Raw genomic sequence first — 23,954 nt, forward strand, 5'->3', positions numbered from 1 at the left:
ACTATTCAAAAGGCAAATGTTTATTAGGTACACTGAAATTTAAAAAACTTTCAAAGAATTATGCAAGAAATATATTTAAATACAACAGGTGTTATTGCAATTGTGCTACATAACAAAATCACTTTTCTACTGTCAGCACAATCTGAAGACCTCAATGTTATATGCGAGACACGTTACATTGACTCTGGCACACAGTAAGTGGTCTGAGCTTTCCTGTCCAATCACTTGTGCTGCACCAGGCTCTTCTCCAGGACAAGATCAGTTCTTCGTGGAACTACAGCTTTTATGTTTCAGTAAATAAAGGAACTGGCAAGGAATAACACAAACTGCTGTCTTCCTCCGCAAAAAAGGAAAATCAAAACACGATTTCAGGTGAAGATAAAGTATCATATGAGTAACAGTTCAGGAGGTAAACTCTCCTTCCGTGGCCAAGTAGCTCCTATTAATCTGACTCCAAATTGCTACAGGTGCACCAAAGGAGAATGACTCATAGGTCCAGCATTTACACAGATGAAATTAGTAATAGTACATTACATTCAAGTCTCTTGATTTGCTTATTGCCATGCTGCACCACATTATTGCTTCATATTTTGTATCTTGAACAAGAGGTTGATGACTTCAAAGAGTTCAGAAATATCATAGAGGCTACTGACTAAAACAAGAAACTGTACATATTAAGGTCAGGAAGTCAAAGACTAACCTCAGTCCTTTGTCACTGAGGCGTGCTGGAAACAAAAACTAGAAAAAAACAAATACTGATTTCCCTAGATTATATCTGCCATAGCACTGTATAAATGGAAGCATTCTAGGCATATTCTAAACAAGAAGTTTAACTATTTTAATTAAAATGAATGGCAAAATTTATTTCTCTTAGAGGGACATCAACAGTCCAGACAGTAAGACCAATCCTAATAAAGGTACAAACTGGGAGAAGTAGTTCAAGCTCTTTTTCACAATAGATAAAAACACAGGTGGATTTAAGGCACAGGTCTTTTCAAAATTAACATACATTCTTTTCTTTGCAGCTAATCATACAAAGAAAGCCATAATTACATTATTAACAAGCTGTACACAGGGGCTTTATGTGCATCACTTATAACAGCACTATCAGAAAATGATCAGAGGATTATTCACACGCAGATGTTCACACACAAATGTGAGCATAGACTGGATCCCTACAGTAGAAAAATGTTCCTGTAAGAGTTTACAGTTCTTAGACAGTAATGTTACCAAGGCTGTATACTTTGATGAACTTGTGTAACGTTAGTTAGGGAGGAGAGCAAAGGCAGCGTGCAGAGAACACACGAGTCACTTCCCGTTGGGGGTTGGTAGGAGCCTGTTGTGTGGCAGTGCTCAGTAGCATTGACATGGTCGTGATGAACTGACAGCCACATCCATTTTTTATTAATGCCATCTGAAATAATTCCACACTGAGGAAACTCGTGTACCAAACTTATTAAAAAAAAATTTAAAAAATCACTACATGGCCCCCAACCAGACAGCAAATTTCTGCTTAGAAATCTCATCTTACCATTTAGACTCCTTTTCTGAGTATATGTTGCTCAGATTTTTTTAGCTAGGCACAACAAACCTTTTCATTTGTACTTTCTTGCGTGCATGCAACTACATTCAGATGAAAATATTCATTGTGCCTCACAGTGATCATGTCTTTTAAGTTTCTTAATGCTCTTGGATTGGTTTTTGCCATCTTCTGCGGAAGGAATAAACCCCACATCTACTTGCCTAGTTGGGCAATTCAGAAATGATCCTTTGGCTTTTCTGAGCTCTGCCACTGGCAGAGCATAACCGTATCTGCACATCTATTGCTCCAGCTGAGTCCACTGAATGGACATACAAAAAATGTTTTTACCACCTGAGTTTCTGCATCTGGAATTTCAAACTTGTGAGCATCCAGAACACCTTGGTTTCAGCGAGCCCAGCCACATGTACAAACCCCTCCTGCCACCTCTCCGCTCCAGGGAGTTCCTCTTGTCTCGTCTCTTTGGAGCTGGACAAAGCTCACGGCTCTGCCTCATCAGCCTCGGGTAGGAGGGGAACCTGAAGTCACAGGCAGTGAGAGGGTCCTGCTTCTCCTTCTGTCCTTACAGCTCAAGTAAAGAAAAACCAAGATAAACTGAGTATTTCCCTAAGATAATGTGGTGAACTCAACTATTCTGAGGAAGAAGCTGGAACAGACAGCAGTGTCCTTGCTCTCAAGCTTCCTCTGAACCTCTGTCAAAGTGAGCATTTCCTCTTCCTACATCATTAGTCTCTCTCAAAAATTTGCAGTATTAAAAATATCATTTAAAAAGCTTCAGTAAAATTATGATAAGGGTCCATATCAACATAATCTGCATTAACATCTCTGCTTCAGAGAATACCCACAAAGCAATCTTTGATGAGAACAGCATTGGTGCCAATTATAATAAAAAGTGCACAATCTGGACCCCTTGGTGCTGGAGTGGAAAGCACAGTGCCCAATTCCCAAAACGCAGGCACACAGTATAAAATGACTCATCTGATAGAAGAGATTCCACAAATTATGCCTACTTAAGCATTATCAAGGAGGGAGCCTACAAGTACAACTACATGATTCCCAGGAACTGTTCCGTGCTTGATGGCTGTAAAAGGGGGAAATGCTTCAGCTCAAAGCAGAAGGCTGGAGGCTGCTCTGTACTGCAGTACTGAAATTAGTAATTCAGAACCTTCCAGAACCCCGGCTGCAAGGAAGCATCAACTTTCTTTTCAATTAACATCACATTACTAAGAACAGAACTGGACATCAAAATGGAGAAGAAAAATATTTACTCATTCCTGTTTAGTGAAGACAATGCTTAAAAATTATTTTTTAGGTGTTACTTGGAGATACTTGGGCCCTCTTCCCATGTGTGGTTGGACTGAAGTTACATCTTTGTGCAGGTGCTCTAGAGCTACCAAACCCATCACCACTTATGATGGTGATTATTTTGATTAGAGTACATGGCTTTCATAATTTTCTTTCCTAGCTGAGACAAACCCCTTCCACCCCCCCAGCTTGCTGCTCAAGCCCATAAACTACAAGCAGCTAAATATGCATAATAGTGACAGTTTGAATCTTGGAATTCATTTATACCTAAGTGAAATGCATTGGAGAACAGGTGGCTCAGGAATGCGACTTCCAAATTAATGCACCCTTCTAGAAAAATGGTTCATTTTCATTAAACCAAAGTTGAATCGTTCCTTTTCTAGTACATCTAAAAATAATTGTTGTAACAGAGCAGGCCATAAGTGCAAATTATTTACTGAGTTAACAAGCAAGAAGAAAATCTCACTGCCTGTTGTAAGGAAATCATTGCATAAGTAACTGCCATTAAGCAATGCTCCACATCTGTAACTGCTCAGCACTGAATACAGGTTGTCAGGAACTGTAAGCAGAAGTTTTCTTCTGCATCTACATTTCTGCATTTACTATTCATTAAACACTGTCATTTTCAAAATAATAGGTAACAGTAACAGTACATAAATTGTTAGAAAAGACAACTGAACTATAAAATGCATCTTCAAAACCATAGAAAGCAGTATCTTGTTATTTACAGAGTAGTGCAGTATTATAAACACAGATTAAATGACACTGTTCTACACCTACAGAATAAGGACTGTTTAAAAACAGTTTAGCATGACAATCAACATTACAAGTCTGAATACAAACAAGAAGAAATCAAAGGAGAGTATTTTTCAAATTGCATCTCCAATTAAGTGCTCCTAGAATTTTTGACATTTTCATTTAAAATGATGGCACAAGCTATATACACTGTTAGTATATAGTATCAGTTACTGGGCAATTACCATTGCAATCAACAGACCTTATTCACAGGTACTGAAATTGCTTTTTCAAAGTAAAACTTGGTGAGCAGAAACAGAATGAATTTAGAAAAGGATTAATTTATCTGACTCATTTGTCTGGCATTACCAAGGGACTTTCTTTTTAGGGCAATGTGGAAGTACCTGCTCAGGAACTGACTTCCTGATCAATCACTGATATGCAGAGATTTGTATTTTATCAGTATTCTTATTCAGCATATACAAAGCAGTGTTTGGTATCCAGCCAGAAACCGAAATCTGTGTCCTTTCCTGAGGTTACAAGTCAATGCATCCCAAAGTGCAGCTCCCAGTGCTCTTTAAAAGTCATGACCATGTTACTGAAAACGGTGACTCCCAGTTTGGCACAGCTTCACTGAGGGTCAGAATTTCCATCTCATGAAGAAATACTCTGGGAAAACACATGAGGAAAGTCCAGTGGAACAAACAACGTTCCAGAGATGGTGCTTATTTTCACCCTCCAAGCAATCACAGAGACCAGAATCCTGAGGCCAGGGCTGGCTCTGCGGGGGTTTTATGGTTTTTCTTCTGCCCTGGCACTGACCAACTTCCTTACTGGCTGCTGTCCTCAGAATTCCTTTAAAAGGCAGTTCCTGAGGTTTTTGGTGATTAACAGGAAATTGGTACACAGACAATCCTATTCATTTTGCAACTCTTAAGTGCTATTTCAGTTTTTATGAACTCTGTGCCTCAACTGTACAACTGCATACTGGAAATAAAGAGACCTAGAACAGAAATCTAGAGAGGACTTAAAAAAAAGACCCTTTACTGAAAAAAAAATTAAAAAATGGTGGTGTGTGTCAAAATACAGGCACTTCCTTGGCTTCAAAATTATCCAAAATATGTCCTATGGGAGTCACCTCATATGGCTACATGGACAGGTCCACAGATATTTTTCTGGTGACAGTAGGGACCCTTCCAGAGCTTCTTTATCTGTAGCAAAACAGTTTATATGGTAGTTTAACTGTTCTGAGCAAGTGATTGTCTAAAGAAAGGCCAAGAAATACTTGGTGGATACTCTGCCATCTCTGCAGATGAGATATCCAAAAAAACAATTTATAAGCTGTAGGTCACAACCCAAGTCCCTAACTCTATACTCAGGTAATTTATAATGTGATTCAGGTAAGTGGAAGAATCCAGAGTTCATCATCTTTTATTTCTTTCATAGAGATACTTTGCAGTGAGCAAAGAGAGAACCCAGTAACCTTCAGCCTTCAGCCATACTGCTCACAAAGGTAAAAACTGAGATTCAAAATTTGCTTCACAGACACATGGCCTACACCCCCCTGGTTTCTCATGTCATGTAGCCTTGTACTTCTGATGGACATCTATCAACGCTATGAATAAGGTCCACAGGGTGAAGGTACCCAACTGTCACTGCAGTGTGTTGTGGTGGCTCACAAAACAACCAGTTTCTCCTTCAGAAAAAAGCATTCCTCAAAGACTCTCCTATTTGTCCTATGTAGCTTGTTTTGTTGATGCTTTTTGGGGTTTTAATTCCAAACCATGCATGATCTGACATCAAATCTGCTCGGTTAAGCCAAGTAATCTGCCTGTAGGAATGCTGCCTACGAATTACAATTATTTAAACTTTTTAAATTATAAATAATTATCTTAGATAATTCTTTGGGATCAAAGAATCTATTTTTCCCATTGGCAGAACTGGAAACACCTTGCAGATATTGCTTCTTTGGGCAGAGGCACAAAAGCTTGTGAAGGCACTTTCCCCAAAAAGCTTCCAAGATTTTAATTACTAATCACACATAGGGCAAATCTGCTGACCACTAGTACAACATACTGTTACTGCTCTTGTATCAGAGCCCACAGCAGATAGAAATGAACTCTGGTTACTGGGTAGGTTTGGAGACTTGTTTTGTCAGTTAAATGAACCCTTTTTCTAAAGGCACGGGATATAATTTTCATACAACACTTAGGCAGGGAATTCCCACTTCAGGAATCTTTAAAAAGCCTGTCTTGCAGCAGACCACTGGATTCATTCATGCCGTTTTCTTCTTTTTTCAGGAAAAAAAATTACAGTTTAAAGCCTTTTTCATTATATCTATGAATGGTCACACAGCCATGATACGATACTGGCCTGGGCATGGCTGCTACTCCTGTGATAATGCCCGTTGCAGGGTCATAACAAAGAATAGTGTCTGTGGCTTCACCATTTTCCCGTCTTCCACCAAGGATATAGATTTTTCCATTACACACAGACATGCCACAATTCTCCTGTTTCAAAGAAACACAAAGGAATACATGATTATCTAAAAAGCAAGACCTTGATTCACGCATATCTGCCCCAGTGCAGGAGGGCAGCACTGATTCCTGTTTGTAAACAGGCCTATACTATTTCCTCCTGAAAGGGCCAATGCAGAAAGGACAATAACTAGGGAAAGCAACAGCACAGTCCTATAAAAAAGACTATTTCAGGTCTAAGCCTTCACTACATAGCTCATACAAGGGATACAATGGAATTCAGCTGAACACTGTACTTACCATTTAAAGATCTGAGATAGGGAAAGGAGGAGAGAACAAAGGTTTTCAGAAGAGGGACCACAGTAGGTACTATTAATGCAAAAAATGGGAACAAGGAGAAGCATCTTAGAGGAGTAAGAGATAATGAAGAGGGATGTAAATGGGGAGAGGAAAAAAAGGCATGACTAAAAGGAGTGCATAAGAAAAGACTGTGCTATGTCTAACTTGAAACACCGATAGGATTTTATTTCTTCCTTAAAAGCAGGCATGGAAAACATATTCAATTAAATAGAGAACTCAGATCAAAAACAGAGGAACAGAGGGAAGGCCAGGAAAAAGAATGAAGTTCTGTTAAGGTAATACCACAGGGTATGTGACTGATGTTTTAAAAACATCAGGAAATGTAACTGATACATGCATACTTTGCTACCAAGGTTAAATTCTGTGTCCCATATGTGGCAGTGACAGAGCCCTCACTACTCAAGTCAGAAATTTTCTGTGCTATACAAAGGGGTTTTTTCACACTGTAAAAACAGCCTTCAATATTTGTAGTTACACTGAAAGGCTTTAATCAATTATAAGGAAACTACTATCTTCAACCGAAATTAAAACATGCAGCAGAACCTGACAGAGTTAATTTCTATACAATTAAAAAATCATCCATTATACTGTTACCCTGTTCTCCAACAGTAAGAGCTCATAAAGTTTGGACTGGCTAATAGTGACACCCAGCTGAAAAGCTACTGGTTTAGAAACTTCTGTGAGGTTTTGAATTACACAGAAGAAGATGTAAAGCAAGAAAGGAATCGGAAATGCAACTGTATCAGAGTTAAACAAGTGCATACTCATTTCATGCCAAGATGTTAATTTCAAAAACCACATTTCAGCTGTGTGCAGGTCTTTTATTGTTAATTACCTGTCTGCTGAACGTGTTCTGCACATGCATCCAGTAGTCCTCAATGGGATCATAGCAGTAGATGGCTTTGGTGAGCCCACCAGCAACGTAGATCAGGTTGTTTAAGGACACGGCCGTGATACATCTCTTGGCGATGGGGATCGTTGCACGGAGCAACCAAGAATTGGTGTCAGGATCGTAAGACTGAACCTGAAAACAAATACAAGCCTTTCACATTAACAGCCTAACTGAAGTAACAGACTGGCATGCCCACACAGATTATACAAGGAGAGATAAAGAAGCAGTGCCTGGTGGGCAATACCTCACCCAGAAAATGAAGTCAATATAAATATAGGTCCATATATCAATAATGTCTAGACACGCACTTGTATTTGACATTATTTTCTGAACACCCAGGTTTAAGAATTCACAGAACTTGTGAAGCCAGTGACAGTATCCATAAGAAAGACCACAGGAACAGCGTATCCCTGAATTAACATTTTCTACTCTGTATTTTTTGTATTATAATAACACCATACTCCCTTCAGCAAAAACAGTTAAAGTGGACTTCTGTAGGATCTGGTTTTAACCCAGCAATGCTGTTTCCTGTGGGCAGAAGATGCAATACAACACAACTCACTGACCTTGTCAGAACAGGTGTTGTCATCAGGCCCACCCCCGATGACAAAGAGTTTGCCCACACAGCTGGTCACAGCCGGGGAGCTCACGGCCTCTTTCAGGGGAGCCACCTCTGTCCAGCGGTTGGAGAACGAGTCGTAACACTCCACACTGCTGAGCCGGTTCTGCCCGTCGTACCCCCCAACCACATACACCTGTGCACAGGGGGGAAAACTGCCATCATTTCTTGGGTAGAGTAAGGGTTACATTTAAATATGAAATTAAATTAATTTAAAGCTAATTTGCTAGGTATGTGAAGGGATACTTTTCTCAGATTTTTAATATATCCACAGGAGAAGAAGAATGCAGTCTAAAAACAAAGGGTAAAGACTTCCTGGAGAGTTCCATTCAGTCACATGTGGAATGACACTGCAAACGCATGCCAAAGCATAGTATTATTAATACTATGATAGAAACTTCCTGTTTGAATGGCATTTGTTAGAAAAGGCATTTCTCTGCATTTCTCTTTTTTTAGATGACATTCAGCAACAGCAGCAGCAGCAAAAGTCCATCTGAGTTTACCTTTGCTTTTCGGTGTTTTGCTTTTCTCTACTTACTTACAGAAATATTTCCTCATCTCAGTTTGTAAACTCTACTTTCCTGCCCCTTCTCTCATATTTAAGAAGCAGAACTCATTATTTATGTCTAATTTCTTCTGTTTGCTCAGCTGCAAGTTTCATATTTAAGAAGCCCAAGGGATACCACATGCACATCCTTCCTAAGTTTCACTAACAGAATCCCCACAGGCAGTTGATCCCAACTACCCATGCATATACACCTTCAAAATACAGCAAACCCTCCTGTTTCCACACTGCATGTGTTCAGTTAATTTCAACATAAAACATTAAATAAAAGATATGACATTCAGAGCAGCACCAATTTCTGTTAATAACTGCAAAACTGTTAGAGCTTTGACAGCACTTGTGAAGGACAGGATAATTCAGATGCTTCTTTGCTTCCCAAAAATTTGCTTCTTGGGAATAAGACACTTCAATGATGAAAAAAAAAACAAAAATAAATGACTGGGCAGTAAGATGATTTTCACGTTCAGGGGTAGGGTCTGACTGATAAAAAGCCTAATTTTTTGAAATATTAAAGTATTTTTTAAAGTATTTGATATGAAATACAAAGTAATACTAAAGTGTTTTCTCTACTGTTTTCTTATCTACATGAAAACATCCCCACTATAAAAACAATTAAAATATACTTCTCTTACTTTACCAAGAAGAACAGCCATTTTATGTCTCCATCTGCCTTTATTTAAGGAGGCAACTCTGATCCAAATGTTAAGTTGAGAGTTATAAATCCAGACATCCCGACTATTGATTCTTCCACCTTTAAAAACAAAAATACGCCGATTTGAATAATTATTGTGTGGGAAATGCTATTAACATGCCCCTCTACAGGGAACAACAAAAACTTTGTATCACTTTTTGGGTGAAATAAGGATCTATCAGTATCTATAAGTTAGACTGAAAAAGTAATTTCCAGTGGATTTCAAACACAAAAGCACACAGCAAGTTATTTTCCTTATGTTTGCCTTCCTCACTGACATGCTGAGATCACATTAGATTATTTCTTGAATGCACGTGAACGGCTTTGGCCCATGCTCATGAATTCAGATTTCCTGTAGTGTCACTGCCTGGATGAGACACCCAAAGTCTTATCCCCTGAAGTGTCCTATGGCACATCCCCAACACCTGCCGTTCCTCTGTCCTGTCCGTGCACATCTCCTTTGTTTTACACTCTGTTCAAATGACACAGGTACTACACACCTGAGGAGACAACTTTTTCGGCTGAACTAACTCACAGATTGTGGTGTCTAAACCATCAGCTGCACCCCATAATTTTCCCTTGCTAAAGGACTGCTGGGAAAAGCCTGCTTGAGATTTTTTGCTTGTATTTTTCCCAGCTGTTGCTGCAAACAGTCTGCTGCTGTATTTTAAAGCAGTGTACTGTATGAGCTGGTCTCTTTAAATACAATTGATGTCCTGGAATCAGCTGTAAAAAACTGCAGATTCATGCCAAACAAAAACTCCAGAAAACACTTGTGTTTACAGTAAGATTGCGCTGGGGCTGCTTTTCACCATTTACATCAGAAAGTGACTTTCAGCTGAGCTTCTGGAAGTTCACAGTACAAAGATCTGCCACACTACTTAAAAAAATCCCAAACAACGAACAAGAAAACAATCCCCAATCAATCACAGACTCATAGAATGGCTTGGGTTGGAAGGGACCCTGAAGACCATCTAGTAATGAAAAACAACCAACCAAGAAAAGAAAGAAATCTTAAACTTTTTAAGATTATTCACCTGAAACAAGAATATCATTCCGTAGAGCACACACGGCATACTCAGACTTGGTAAACTCTGGAAGTTTAGCCAGTGACTTCCACTCTCCTGTTACGGGATCGTAGCACTCCGTGTATGGCAAATTAAACCCTCCAACTCGTTCACAGCCTCCAACAACAACTATCACCTCAGAATAACCAGTTGATCTAAAAAAGTGAACACAGAAAACTAAGATGTAGGAGATATTTATTAGGACATGGAGGCCAAACAACATCATCTTCAAAACTGTGTGAAAATCAGAAAATTTACTATTTAGTGTTAATTTCTACAACAAAGAAAAAAAGAAGAGTCATTTAGCAAACAGAGGTTTCACTGCTTCCAGCTGTCTCGTTACACAGCAAGTGTCACTGACAGGTGCCCAGTGTAAGTGGTGGAGTTCCACTGCACAACGTTACATGTAAAAACTGAATAATTAAATAACACAGAAAGCCCTTACTTTAATAGTATTTTTACTTTGTGTACATAGAGAGATCAGAAACCAAGTTCAAGCAACACCTGCTTCACAATGAAACCAGTCCTGACATTCCCCCCGAGTTTTACAAAATCAATACTTTACATTGCTTAAACATCCAAAAAGTTTAAAAGCTGAAGGAATATAGTCACCAAAATAAGGGAAAAGAAAGTGGCCTTAGAGCCAATGCAAAGTAAAGCAAAAAACAAGAGTAGTGACAGGAGAAAACATTAAGGAATGCTGAAATAAAAATTCAAATCTAAACCAAAAATTAAAACTCAGTGTGAAAAAAATTAGGCATTAGACAGTCTGCAATGTACACAAGTAGGCCTTTAAATTCTATTCCACACACTCATTTTCCATCTACTAACCAAATGTTTTTGTATTATACATATTCTACATTCGCAGCAATAACAAAACCTCTTATTTATTAATTCACATTTGAATGTAGAGATTCAACCATCTTTGATGTGCAAATCAAACCGTGAGCACCATTTATTCCTCCTCTCTAATTTCTTGTCAGCATTTGTCAAACTCCTTTCTTTTCAGGGCATTTTTAGATTAAAACATTTTGCACTGACATATTTATTTCAAGGACTGCTGTCAATTAAGTAAAACTGAATGCAAGATTGATTTTATTTTTGATAAGCCTTTTTGTTGTGTCGTGCTTTGTACGATGATCCCAATGTGAACAGACATCTCACAGAATAGACATTAATACCATTGCTGAGTACTGCAGTCTTCTCTCAAAAACAAAAGACTCAGAACTGCCTTTGAGGTAAAAGTTGCATGATTTGCCCCTAAAGTTCCCACTATAAAAACTTATGCACATATTCACCTATAAATCCTGATGAAGTTTTCCCTGTTTTGAAACACCAGGAACAAAACTAGCTCGCCCTTTTATCTCCTTGTCACCACACGCTGTAATTTAAATATACCATACATCTTCCTACTCAGAATACTGTGAACAGGAAAAGGCAGTGCTAAATGGTAGCAACCTACAAGATGATATAAATGAGATGTGTCTGAGGAGTGGCACTTACGCACCTGAACCAGGCTGAAGAAACTCTCGGCAGCTGCTCAGCTTTGAAGTCAGGCTCGTTCCTGGTTTCTATGTATTTACTGTTACTGGTTTTTGCTTTTTTGAGGAACAACTCTGAAAAGAATCTCTCAAAGGATAACAGAGGGGAAATTCCTGTGCCAGCAAAGCATTACTGAGGGAAAGAACTTCCGTAAAAGCAAGATGCTCAACTCGTAATTTGCCGCAGAAGCAAGTCCAGATACACCAGCTAATTGTGGGTACAAAGAGGTTTGTGTGAGGATTACTCTCTAGATTAGAATCAAGGCCTCCACTCACATACTGAAAAGCTTACTGCATTTTAAAAATAAATGAACCAAAAATCTTAGCCCAGAGAGAGCTCTTTATGAATTGTTATGATGAAATCTTTCTCTTTAAAGAAAATATTCATTTAACACAGTATTTCAAATCTACAGAAAACAAAAAATGTTCCCAACATTTTAGTACCTATATGACCATATTTTTTCTTCAGTTAAGAAACATTTTCTCCATTACATTTTCTTGAAGGAGTCATGCACTGTATAGGTTTTATGGTTAGTTCCTAAAATTTTTTTTGCAAATGACAGAGAGCATGTTACTTTAACAAAAAAAAGTAAAACTGTGGTGGAAGTACACAAAAAAAGAACATACAGGCAAAGGCTAATTCCAGAAAAGAACTAAGGATATATTTGAATGGAGGTTAGAAAAACCTGTGACCTCAACCAGTAGCACAAGAAGCTTGTAGCCCTCAGAGGAAACAGTGTGAGCAAAATAACAGAGGTGCTAAAACAGGCACTCGAGATTCCAGGAGGCACTGTCCCACCAGGAAGAGGTGCATAAAATAGAAAAGGGGGGGTGGAATATGACCAGCAGTGCCATGTAATTCCATGCATTCCCAAGAGCAGGTTCCCTGGGGGTCCCAAGTCACACAAGGCGAGAACACCAACCCGCACAGCAGGAGCTGGACAGAACTCTCATAGTTCAAAGAGATTACATTCAAAATCATGTGAATTTGGAAAACAAATTACAGAAAGTCTGGTAAATCACTACTTTTTTCTTCCCCACTATTAAATCACTTTTGGGTAGTAAATGAAATAGCAGACAAAATGTGAAGTGAAATAGAAACTCACCTCTCCTTGGGGGGAAAATGAGGGACTACATTAAAGCTTTCTAAAGGCAACCAAAAAGGATGTGTTTAAATGTACAAATATAACAACTTCCAGTTAAAGAGAACAGTCACAGGATGGTAACTAGACAGCCTAAAAGAAGCTTTGACTGAAAAACTCAGAGGTAGATGAAAATCTGAAGACAACTCAAATCACACAGCAGGAAGAGCTTATGTTGTCTTTTGTATGGAAATGTGTTACTGCTCACTGCCTGGTCTCAGCTTGGAGATTTGCAGTGCAACACAACCAGAGGGGACAGGAGAGACTCCAAAGGAGCAGGAGAGACAGCCTCAAGATGTCACTAGTCCATAACTGAAAAGCTCTTTCAGAAAGACCTCACTTGTCAATGATGCCTTAGTGGCAAAGAGCAACGGTTATGCCACGCTTTAATTCCCTTCAGGTAACTCTGCACTGGATTCAGAAAGAAAAAAAAATATCAACTTGTTTAAAAAAACAAGTATAACCCACTGTACCCATAAATGCATCCAAGCAATTACTATTTATTTCCCAAAGTTTCAACAAAAAGAGTGGCGTGGGAATTTCTTGTCCTGCAGCCTGTCTCCTTTTGGAAACAGTTTATGTAGAAAAGAAATTGGAAGAAGGCAAGAAAGAAGGAAAACAGCTCTCCAGCGACCTGTCCTCTCCTCCCAACCCCCTCCCGAAATGCCCAGAAAAGGTGTGGTGAAAACACAGGAGAAGGGGGACCTGGCAACTGTTTTAAAATATGATCTCTTTTTGCTATAGGCAACAGAAACAAACAGGCAACAGAAACAAATGACAAAGAACTATTCCATGAATGTAATATAGAAAAGGGGAAAAAATTCCTGCTGGGAGGCCAGCCAGTTTTCCTCTTTGTAAATTACTTCTCTTGTTCCTGCCTACTTGAATTCCCAGTGCAGTTTAATAAGCTCAGCAGTAAAACCAACAAAACCCCCTGGCTTCAGAAATCACCTGTATTAGGCAGGGTACTTCATGTGCAAACTGGAGCACTACACTGAGGCTGCTCAAATTCTCAAGCACATACACACCATGCACTGGCAAAACTGCTGGGTCTGAGTGTATTTGCCGCCTTTAGCTAACTGAGTAACACAGAATAAACATCACACCAAATACACTGCACACTGTCTGAATTCCCATGGTCCCTCCCTCAGGCTTGGACTCACAAACAACGATTGCACCAGTTTCCAAACTGCCATGACCCAAAGACTTCTAAAGACCCTCCACCACAGCACCGTGCAGCGTAGAAAACCTGGCAGCTTCGCTGCAAGGAGTTCAAGAGTTTCTTCTCTCATGGCAGGACAGAAGACTGGAAAGCCACTAATGGGGCAAACATTGCCAAGTATTCTTTTTCCCCCTTAAGGAAGCCTTTAACACCTGCCAGAAAAAATAAAGGTTCCCTGAAAAGTCACTGTACAGCAACCACGTATGAGTAAGAGTAAGCAAAGAGGAGTAACTCCTAACACAATCTGTCTAGACCAGATCATTGCATCACCTTAATGAAACATATGATTTTATAAATACAGCCTATATCAGGTGGAGTTAACAATAAACTATCGTGTCAACTATCGTTGACATGAGGCTGGGAGAATATTTTTCAGGAAAAAAAAGAATCATAACCACCATTGCTCATAAATGCCACTAATGGATTCTTCCTCATTTCTTCTTGCAACCTCAGTCACCTATTTGTGTAACGCATTATTAAGTGGCAGCAATTCTGAATTATTAAAATGTCATAGAATAAACACGAAATACTTCAGGAACTGTTTCATAATTCTTTAAAAATTACAATATTTGGTTTCTTTACAGTTAAGAACCTGTTCTGCTGTCTATTACGAATACATGTACTACTCCATCTGTAAAGTATTTGTGATGTAGCAAGGAAATGCTCTGAATACATAATATCCCCATCCACATCCTTTGTGGTGTGCTGGACACTTACATGACTTTGTTACAAAAAGAAAGATTGGGAAATGCAATGGTGTACTTGCCACAGCACATGAAGTTCTCTTCAAGACACTGCTATTGTATGAAATACTTTAAGGTCTCCCCTAGCAAACATTAAACTTTAAGAAAGTGTTTTATTTGCAAGGTAATATAACTTTACTTACCTGAAGAGTCGTTTATTTCATAGCAATAAAGTGATCTGTGCAGAAAGACTCACTTAACTCACATTTTCAAGACACCTGTGAGCTTCACGGGTTGTGGGGAAGTACTGAAGGGTAACTGTAGCAGCTCCATAATGCAAAGCAAAATAATCTGCAAGAGATTTTTCTCTGGGCGTATGTATATCAAACATCTGTGCAACAAACTATGTCCTTCTCCTACAGAAAAAAGGGAAAAAAAAAATTCCTCACCTGCGTGGCCTAGTTCTGGGAGACATCATCTCGTTTCCAAGGATATGGTATCGTCTGGCTTCATGCAGGAGCTGATAGCACTCTGGGGAATTCTGGATCAACTGGTCCACCTCCACAGTCTGAACGAAGTAGTTGGGGTGCAGGAGCGGGAGCCTGACGTGTGTCAGCAGTTCGTGGAGCACCGGCCGGCGCAGCTCCACGGCGCGGTACACCCAGCGCATCACGGCCTCGAACACCATCTCCTCCTTGCTGATCACCAGCTCGTCGCTGCAGATGTAATCAATGAGCTCATCCTTCCCCAGCTCCAGGAACTCTTCATGCTGGGACACATCCTCAAATGTCTGCAGCGCAAAATTCCTGCACTTGGTGAACAGCGTCTTGAGCGAGTGCGTATCTGCGAAGCGCTGGATTCCCAGGCAGTTGCAAGGATCCAGCTGCTCTTCCAGGAACTTGGCGCAGGCGTCACGCAAGACACTGATCTGAAAGAGACTCGATGTTTCAAAGAGATACTGCACGTTCTCCGTGGTGATTTTCACCTTGCCCGTGTACACGTACTGCAGAAAGCAATCCATGGCCTCGGCGAAGATGCCGTTGATCTCCACCAGCATCTCCCGGCTCTCCCGGTGGTCGTTGCAGAACATGGCTCTGAAGTAGCTGCTGCAGGCCGAGAGCACGGCGCGGTGGCAGGGGAACTCCCGGCCCTCCACGCAGATGATCACGTCTGTGAACAGCCGGCTGTCCCGGAACTCATTGAAGATCTGCAGGATGCTTTCCGCGTGGGATGATCCCGAGGAGAAGTCGAAAAACTCAGGGCCTGACAATGACTTTGGGTCCATTTCAAAAACTTTCCGCTTGGTTGCAGGGGAGTCTCGTATCCCGCTCTCCTCTCTATTCAGTCTGCGTCCCAATATTAGTACCATTGTTACATCAGTTGGCTATAGAGTCATTGAGAAAAATTTGCCGAGTTTCTCCTTCTCAGTGCTACGGTCTGAAAAATTAAAACACTTCAGTTTTCAGTCTGGCACAACCTCAGCTTCATCACAAGAATCAGACAAGATACTTGTTTGGTCACTCTAAGAACTGGTGCAATTGTTGACCTTTCCTTGAGGTGACACAATATTACAGGGCAAAGCACCACACACCCTGCACAGGGCAGTGCAGCACTATCTGGCACACTTTAAATACAAAATATATCCAGAAAACAGGTGTCCCAGATGGCACGTTCTGCATGTCCCAGCACCAATGGCATTGCATTAATGGTCAAGACAAAACCCTCAAGATCTCAGCTCTAGCAAATCATCTGACTTGGCAGAAGCCAAAGATTTCCTGGATAAAAATCCAGAGCCTGGACTTTTCACTTTTTTCAGAGTAATCCTCATTTCAGCTGGAGCCTCCAAGTAGTACTATAACAGCACTAGCCAAAAAAGGGGGAGGGGGGGGAAAAGAAAAAAATGAAAATTCAGCTGAGAAATAACCCCATTTTCATTATAAAGTTTATCATAATGAAGTCTTATAATACTTGTGTTTAATGCCATTCTGTGATCTCAACAAATAACCTTGGCCATAAGTTTTTACTTGTTCATTCCTAACATCTAAAAATTAGTTCACTGATAATCTACGATTCAATTGCAAAAGAATGTAAACTGCTAGAACACAACACAGAATGAAGAAGAAACTACATGTAAAACTACTGGAAATAAGAACCAAGGGGCAACTTGCTGAGAACAGGGATATTTTGTTTCCACAGTACTACTAGAAAATAATTACTACCAAAACTCTTGGCTGAAACACTTTCCAGTTTCAAGGACAAGTGTAAACGTTCCCCCCAATGTGCAAACACACACATTATCAGAGCAGTGAGGTTGCAAAAATCAAACACTCAAATGTTAGCATATGCTAATAAGTTTCTGGGCAAAGAAAATGCAGCTGACTTTGCAGATAGTGCATGTTAGAGGCAGTGAGAACAACCAATCTAGCAGCAACAGGGTCTTTTGCCTCTGCTGAACTTAAAAAACAACTGGATAAATGTCCACCAAAACACATTTGAGGCAGCAAGAGCCTGGGCAAAACACCCTCTCAGACCTCACACTAGTACAATTCCAAATGCTGGTGATATTCATTGTGATATGTCTGCAAGGACATGCACTGAATTATTTTTAAAGTTTTTTTTAAAGGGATTTTATTTTTGTCGCCCAAAAGTTCAATTCAGTTTCCCTGAATACACAGCCAGGAAACTTCAACTCCTCACAGCAATTTCATTTCCTGATGTGCTCGCATCCTCAGAGCTGCAATTATCCAGTCCCAGACTGGCCACGTCATCACCTAATATAGAACACAATGAATGTGCTTTTTTTAAATGGCCTTTTTACACGGCACCTTTAAAAGGCACCATCTGAACAAACAGCAAAGAAAGAATGCGTGCTGTACCTTCACTCATTGAGAAAACAGGCTCTAAAAACTATCATTTTCCCTATAAAATTTTTTACACAAATTTACAAGGTAGATTCTTGGTATGGCTCATTCACCCCACAAAATTTTAATTTGACTTAAAATAGGGCCAGTTGTCGTTCTGATGCCTGAAAAACACTGTTGCAATGAGCCTATCTAATAACTGATTGCTTCAGAGAGACTTTAACGAGACATAAATAGTCTGCTCTGTAGCTGATACTCTATCCCATGTATTGCACAATGATTTTACTCGGTAGTGACGCAGGCTGGATACAAAACAAAACCAACCACCACCAGCAGCACCTCACCAGCAATGTTGCTAACACCCCTATCCCTTACACTGAATCTCATCTGCAACTAACTGCACACTACTAGCACAAGAAAGTGGGCAGAAATGATGGATCAGCAGCAGAAAAGGGAAATATAACAATGAAAATATGAATATAAACCCTAAAGGCTTGATTCCAGCATCACAGATTTAAATCAGAAGAATTTCACAAAATGGAGCTTTTCCAAAGCAAAGTTAGCCTGAAACCTCAAACAAGACCCAGACCAATTGCATGAAAGGGGAAAACACAGCAACTAAGTAACAAAAGCTTTGAGATTAAATCTTTTGCATTATGTGAGAAATTAGGACTTAAGACAGCACTGTATTATGCAATCACTAAAAAAGGGAAACAAGAGCTCTAGGTTAGGCCTGCACACTGAAGGAACCAATGTCTTTTTTATGCTTGAAACAACACAGAATTAGCGGTCAGCAAATGATTTATTTTTCTTAATGTCTTAACAGTTTAAAGAAATGGGGGAATAAAAAATAATCCACGGAATACAAACTAATCAAGGAGGTAAATATTGTACATTTACAAATAAGACACTAGAAAATAAAAGAAATCCACTCCATTGCAGAACTTACTGCCTTTAAACGTACTATCCTTCAATCTCTGTGCAGTTAATCACTTCTGAGGTGGCTTCAGCAAAGCAATTTCACAGGCCTATCAGCAACAGTGTCACATGTTCAGCTCTATCACACATATGTGTGGCCTTCCTGCAAATCTTGCTCTGGCAGTTTTAAAATGTCACCTTGCAGCTGCTTGCCCCAAACCGGGAAAGGCAGAGAGGAACCTGTGCCTGAGGCTGAGCTGGTTAGTGAGCAAAGGGCCAAACAAGGGGAGATATCCCTGTCTGCACCTTCCCTGTATACAGAGGTACCCTACCTGCCTACACACTCTGCATTATAAAGCACCAATGATTTACAGAATTTAACACTTGGATCTCTTTAACAAGTTTAAACAAAACAAAAAACAAATGCATTTTTCCGAAAGGCAAGTACTGGGAATTACTAGATCAAAAAGAAAAAATAATGCAAAATGTATTGGATTGCTTGTCTGAACAAGGGTCAGCAAGGACAGACCCTAAGTCTGTTAAATCAGAGTCTGCCCATTCAAAAAACTGGAAAGAAAAACACAGATCACACTTTCAATCAACAGGTTTTAAAAATGTTTTACAAACACAGCCATGGCTCTAACACAGTTGCTACCTGCACATACACATATCTCTGAATTAAGCTGGGTTCACCAGAAGTTCAAGTTCCTTTATTTCCTTCACCTATACTGTCTGTAGGTCTTTCTACACAAGATATTCCTCAGAAACAGCCTAAGAGCCCAACTGAGAGGCTGGTAAAAGAGGTCTATAACATGTTTGCCCTGACACCTTCCAGCAGTTAATCCTCCTATGCAAATGCACTAAATCATGAGGCACTAAACTTCTCCTTCCTCCACTGCAACATCCTCACGTATTTTACCCCTCTCCCTCACCGACAGCTCTGCCAACAGCTGGCAGCTGGTTTTTGTCTGCCCTGTGTGTCACAGAGCTCCTTTGCCCCACCAGCAGAACTGACAGAAAGCAACAGAGGAAACACAGGGTTGGGGCGAGGCCCTTTGGTAACACCTCATCATCAGCTGTGTCCCAGCCCTGCCCTCAAAGCTCACCCTCGGGGCGTAGTTTCGGCAGTACTTGAGGCTGAGCAGGCGTTGTGCTGCTGCCAGCGGAGGTGGCGTCCAGCCCGTGCCTACCGCTGCTCCCCTGGCGTGGCCGGACCGCTGACCGCCTGTGGAGGGAGAAAAGGAAGCGCTGGGAACTGCCCTGGGAAGGGCAGAGCCACCAGCACAGCCCCAGTGCAGCCCTGCGGCTCGCTCAGGGCACGGCTGGGGCTGGCACACAGCTCGTGTCTGCTGCTCCCTGGTAGCGTCAGCCACAGCACCCCCGAGGTACCACAGCCAAATCCGCAAACAGAAACGGTGTTTTCATTCCCGGGCACGGGACCTGCAACTCAGGTTTGGCCAATCCGAGTTATTTTGTGATTTCAGGTAACACGATCTGCAGGCGTGCTTCATGTCAGATGGCTGGTTACCACAAGAGTCAGAGAAAACAAACTCCCGGTGTATCGACTGCAGCTCACTGGCTAAACCATAGCACGTGCTCTTTTTGTTTTTAAAGGAAGAGAAGAAGAAAAAAAAAAGAGTAACCTCCGCCTCCAGCAAAAAACAAACACATTTATTTTTGTCTTTGAGATACAAAAAAAGACCCAAAAGTTGTTAGTTTTAAAGCACTTTTTTAAAAAGAAAAATTATTCTTGTTTTACAAGAGAAATTGAGCATTTGCATGTCTAAAATAAAAAGTCTTCAGGAATACCGAGTAACTAGTAAACAAAAATTCACAGTGATCAAACTGATTGACATGGTAAGGAGTTAGCTGCACTGTAGAAGTTTTTTATTGTAATGTAAGGCACTATTTTGATTATAAAAAAGAATGTCAAAATTCAAGAGTAATCCAAGCTAATGACACACAAAAACAAGCCTTAAATGCCCTCTAAAGTCACCCAGCAAAAAAACCAGGAACTGATTTGGACATGAGAGTCATGATTATTAAGCAAAATCAAAACAAAAACGTGGCGAAAAGGAACACCTTTAAACTGTGCAGAAATCTTCAGCTACCCTTTAGTAAGTGAAGAAGTCCCTGAGAAAGGCACACACCCACTGGAGGGGGAAGAAAGGAGGGGAAAAAAGCACACTGCGTAGTATTGTTCATGTATGGGGAAGAAACCGTGAGAAGTCACAATCCTTTCCCGATTTTGCTAAAACAAACTAAACCAGAAGCCGAGCCCCGGCCACGGCTCCGTCCTGCCGGTGGGTTCATCCAGGTGCCCTCACACCCGACCCTGGGCAGTGCCCGCCGGGCAGGAGCGCGGCCCGGGCACGGCTCACCCACGGGGCCAGGAGCGAGCAGGGAGCGCTGGAGAACGGACCTGTCCGCACACAGCCCAGGCGAGCTGCCGAGAGCACGGCTCGGTGCCGGGGCGTTCTAGCCGCTCCCGCAGGGAACAGCGCGGCCCCGAAACCGAGCCCACTGAGGAATCCAGGGGCTGGAGGCGGCGGCACAAAATGGCTCCTCCCGTCCCGCCCTCCAGCTCACCTTCACCCCGGGCCGCCAGGCCCCGCCCCCCCACCCGCCCGGCCAATCGGCGGCCGCGGCCCCGCCTCCCTCCACCCGCCCGGCCAATCGGCGGCCGCGGGGGGCTCCGGGGAGACCCGCGTTACGAAACCCCGCGGGCAGCGCGGGGGCAGCGGCGACCCCCGCCCGCTCCGCCCGAGCGCCGGCACCGGATCGGGCCGGGCGGCACCGCAGCGCCCCGCCCGCCGGGCCCGCTGCGCGTAGGGGGCAACAACCACAACGCACGCACAGGGAATACACACGGCCGCCGTCCCGGCGCACCCGCGCTGCCAACATCCCTCCCCCGCCGTGCCACCGCCGCCCCGCGCTGCCCGCAGAGCCGCGGACGCGCTGCCCCCGCCGCGGCGATAACGGCGCCGGCCGGTCCCGCGCCCCGGCTGTCCCGCGGCAGCTCCCGCGCCCTCCTCCCCGGGGGCTCCCGGGACAGCCGCCCGAGCCCCGCGCCCCCGTCGCGGCCCCGCACTCACAGCCGGGAGCGCCCCCGCCGCGCTGCACCCGCGGGAGCCGCGGCCGCCGGAGTCGGGTCGGTTCCGCTCGGTGTGAGCGCAGCGGTGCGATCCGCAGCGGTGCAGCGCTCGGGCCTCTCCGCCGCCGGTCGCGCTGCCAGCGCCGCTCAAAACAAAGGGGCCGGCGGGGCATGTGACCTCCGAGCCACCGCACATGATGTCACCGCGCGGCGCGGCGCTGGGAGCTGTAGTCCCGCCGCCCCGCCCGCGCACGGCGCCGGGAAACGGGGCTCGGCGTCCCGGGAGGAGCCGGGGACAGGCGGCGGGGACGGGAGAGCCCCGGCGGCAGCTTCTGTCGCTGCGAGTTCTTGCCACCGCCTTCCCTTTGCCGGGACCGGGGGCAGCGCACCCCCGATGTGCCGGGATGGGGGGGAGCCCATCCCCCGGTGTGTCTGGGGGAGCACGTCCTGCGATGTGCCGGGGCCGGGGGGAGCACACACCCCCGGAGTACGCCCGACGGCCCGTGAGCAGGCAGAAGCTTCAGGTGCATCGAAACCAGCGGTGCGTTGGGATGGCACCTTCCAGGGTGACAGCTGCCACCTTCCCGTGTGGCAGCTCCAGGGAGCCCTACAGAATGCCCCCCAACAAGAGCTGTCTCCCAGACCAAAACCAACACCGGGGCTTGGGGTAGCTCTTCAGACTACAACACCAAACCCAAAACTATTACATGAAACAAACAAACAAACAAACAAACAAACAAAAAAACCAAACCAAAATAGAATCTTTGTCTACCTGCGCTGCAGCTTCACCTAATTCCAAATTTCCAGTTGCTCTTCAACAGTAACACAACATGGAGTGTCCCTGCCGACCACAGAAAGCCAAGGTCAGCTTTAAGCTCCGCTGTCACAGCTGGGGGTCGCAGTGGTGGCAGCCACTCAACTGCAAATATAAAAGCAGGACCCTGGTGTCATCGCCCTGCAATTTCATAAGCAGGTCTGAGCCTGTCCTGAAGCCCAAATTCACTTCATATCCAAACTATTTGGACACTGGCCCATGCTCCAATACAGGCGATGGAACATGCCTGGGAGTATGGGAATTTATTTTTGCTCTGCCCTTTAGCATAAGCAAACTTGCAAGCCCATAATGCAGAGTGGGAAGGCCAGGGCAGGGACATGCATGCTTAAATTAAGTTCATTACCTGGTACTAAATGAGGCCTTATGCAATGCCATGGAGCTGATGTGGGCAGGTAACTGGCTGTGTTCTCCTTCCTAGAAGGATGGCCTCCCCCTCTGGCCCCTACTGCCAAGGGAAAGGGAGAAATTCAAGTTCTTTTATTAGCTCCCACCTACTTAGCTCTCCTTAATGCTGGATATCAATCCCAGGCATAATATATCTTTACCTTTGGTGAAACTCTCCAATCCTCTGACCTGAGGATATTCCCCTTTGGGCCCTTCCTGGGGATCGTATGAAGCCTTGTGCTCTTGGCAGTAGCTGACGGTGCTCTGTCACTGAAACTGTAAGAAGATCAGTGTGTGCTCAGGACTCCAGGACCGACCCCCTCTGGAGCAAACTAGGCTCAGATTTTCATAGGCTGAACGGGCTCAGCTTTCCCCTGGGGTCAGGTAAATTGGAGCTTTGCAAAACAGAATTATTAATTAAAAGGCTATGCTCTGAAAATAGAGTGGAAATGTCCCTTGATTTTGGTATGTAAGTTGTTCTCATAAAGATCTTAAACAATTGAAACCTTCAACCATTTTGCTGTCAAGCTAGAACTCAGAACTGCCTAATAGACTGCATTAGAAGTGAGAGTGTTCAGCCCATTTCTCATCCTCTGGCTGGAAAAGCAACAAGGACCCCAAACAATATAAACAGCAAAGAGAAAATCAGCAGTAAATTCACCTTATAGAGTACAGGTGTGTTGCATTAACTTATTTCACCCACTGAATATAGAAAAAGTTAATAACCTGAAGTCTTACTTGCTACAAAGACATTAAATCTAAGACGTATATGACCCCAGGAAAATGTTTTGCTTAAAATAGATCTCTTATCTGCTATATCCTCTTGTCTGCCTCAGTCCTTTGAGTCTATAACTCTTGGGGTCAATATGAGTATGCAGAGTTCACTTGAGAAAACATAAGCAAGATTAAAGGAATGAGTCAGAGGAAGGAAAAAATAAAAACAGGATCAAGATACCTCTGAACTGGCTTGAAGGGACAGTGTTTACTCCAATAAAAACTGCACGTGGCAAAAATACCTTGTGT

The 23,954-nt window shown here is 42.8% G+C and overlaps 1 protein-coding gene across 4 annotated transcripts; it reads right to left on the bottom strand.

The window, feature by feature from the left end:
* KLHL24 (kelch like family member 24) lies at nucleotides 1–23,191 on the bottom strand. 4 transcript variants are annotated; one of them, XM_027686128.1, is made up of 8 exons: nucleotides 23,093–23,191; nucleotides 22,891–22,992; nucleotides 15,289–16,276; nucleotides 10,222–10,406; nucleotides 9,126–9,244; nucleotides 7,876–8,064; nucleotides 7,253–7,441; nucleotides 1–6,090 (listed from the first exon to the last, which is right to left on the bottom strand). In XM_027686128.1, exons 3-8 carry the CDS (start codon nucleotides 16,206–16,208, stop codon nucleotides 5,890–5,892), a joined length of 1,803 nt encoding a protein of 600 aa, XP_027541929.1. In that variant the 5' UTR covers nucleotides 16,209–16,276; nucleotides 22,891–22,992; nucleotides 23,093–23,191; the 3' UTR covers nucleotides 1–5,889. The 4 variants fall into 4 exon arrangements, with proteins under 4 accessions (XP_027541929.1, XP_027541926.1, XP_027541927.1 ...); XM_027686125.1 differs by lacking the exons at nucleotides 22,891–22,992; nucleotides 23,093–23,191 and adding exons at nucleotides 19,750–19,843; nucleotides 22,485–22,698; XM_027686126.1 differs by lacking the exons at nucleotides 22,891–22,992; nucleotides 23,093–23,191 and adding exons at nucleotides 19,750–19,843; nucleotides 21,714–21,806.
* Between the last annotated feature and the right edge of the window lie 763 nt (nucleotides 23,192–23,954).

The sequence above is a fragment of the Neopelma chrysocephalum genome, unplaced genomic scaffold, assembly GCF_003984885.1.
Source record: "Neopelma chrysocephalum unplaced genomic scaffold, ASM398488v2 Primary Assembly neopelma1_70, whole genome shotgun sequence".
Lineage (NCBI taxonomy): Eukaryota > Metazoa > Chordata > Aves > Passeriformes > Pipridae > Neopelma > Neopelma chrysocephalum.

Coding starts and splice junctions, on each gene's coding strand:
- KLHL24 (XM_027686128.1), bottom strand. CDS start 16,208: ATGGTACTAATATTGGGACGCAGACTGAATAGAGAGGAGAGCGGGATA. Junction 9,245..10,221: donor GAATGATATTCTTGTTTCAG/GTGAATAATCTT, acceptor TTGTTTTTAAAG/GTGGAAGAATCAATAGTCGG. Junction 6,091..7,252: donor AGAACACGTTCAGCAGACAG/GTAATTAACAAT, acceptor TCTTTGAAACAG/GAGAATTGTGGCATGTCTGT.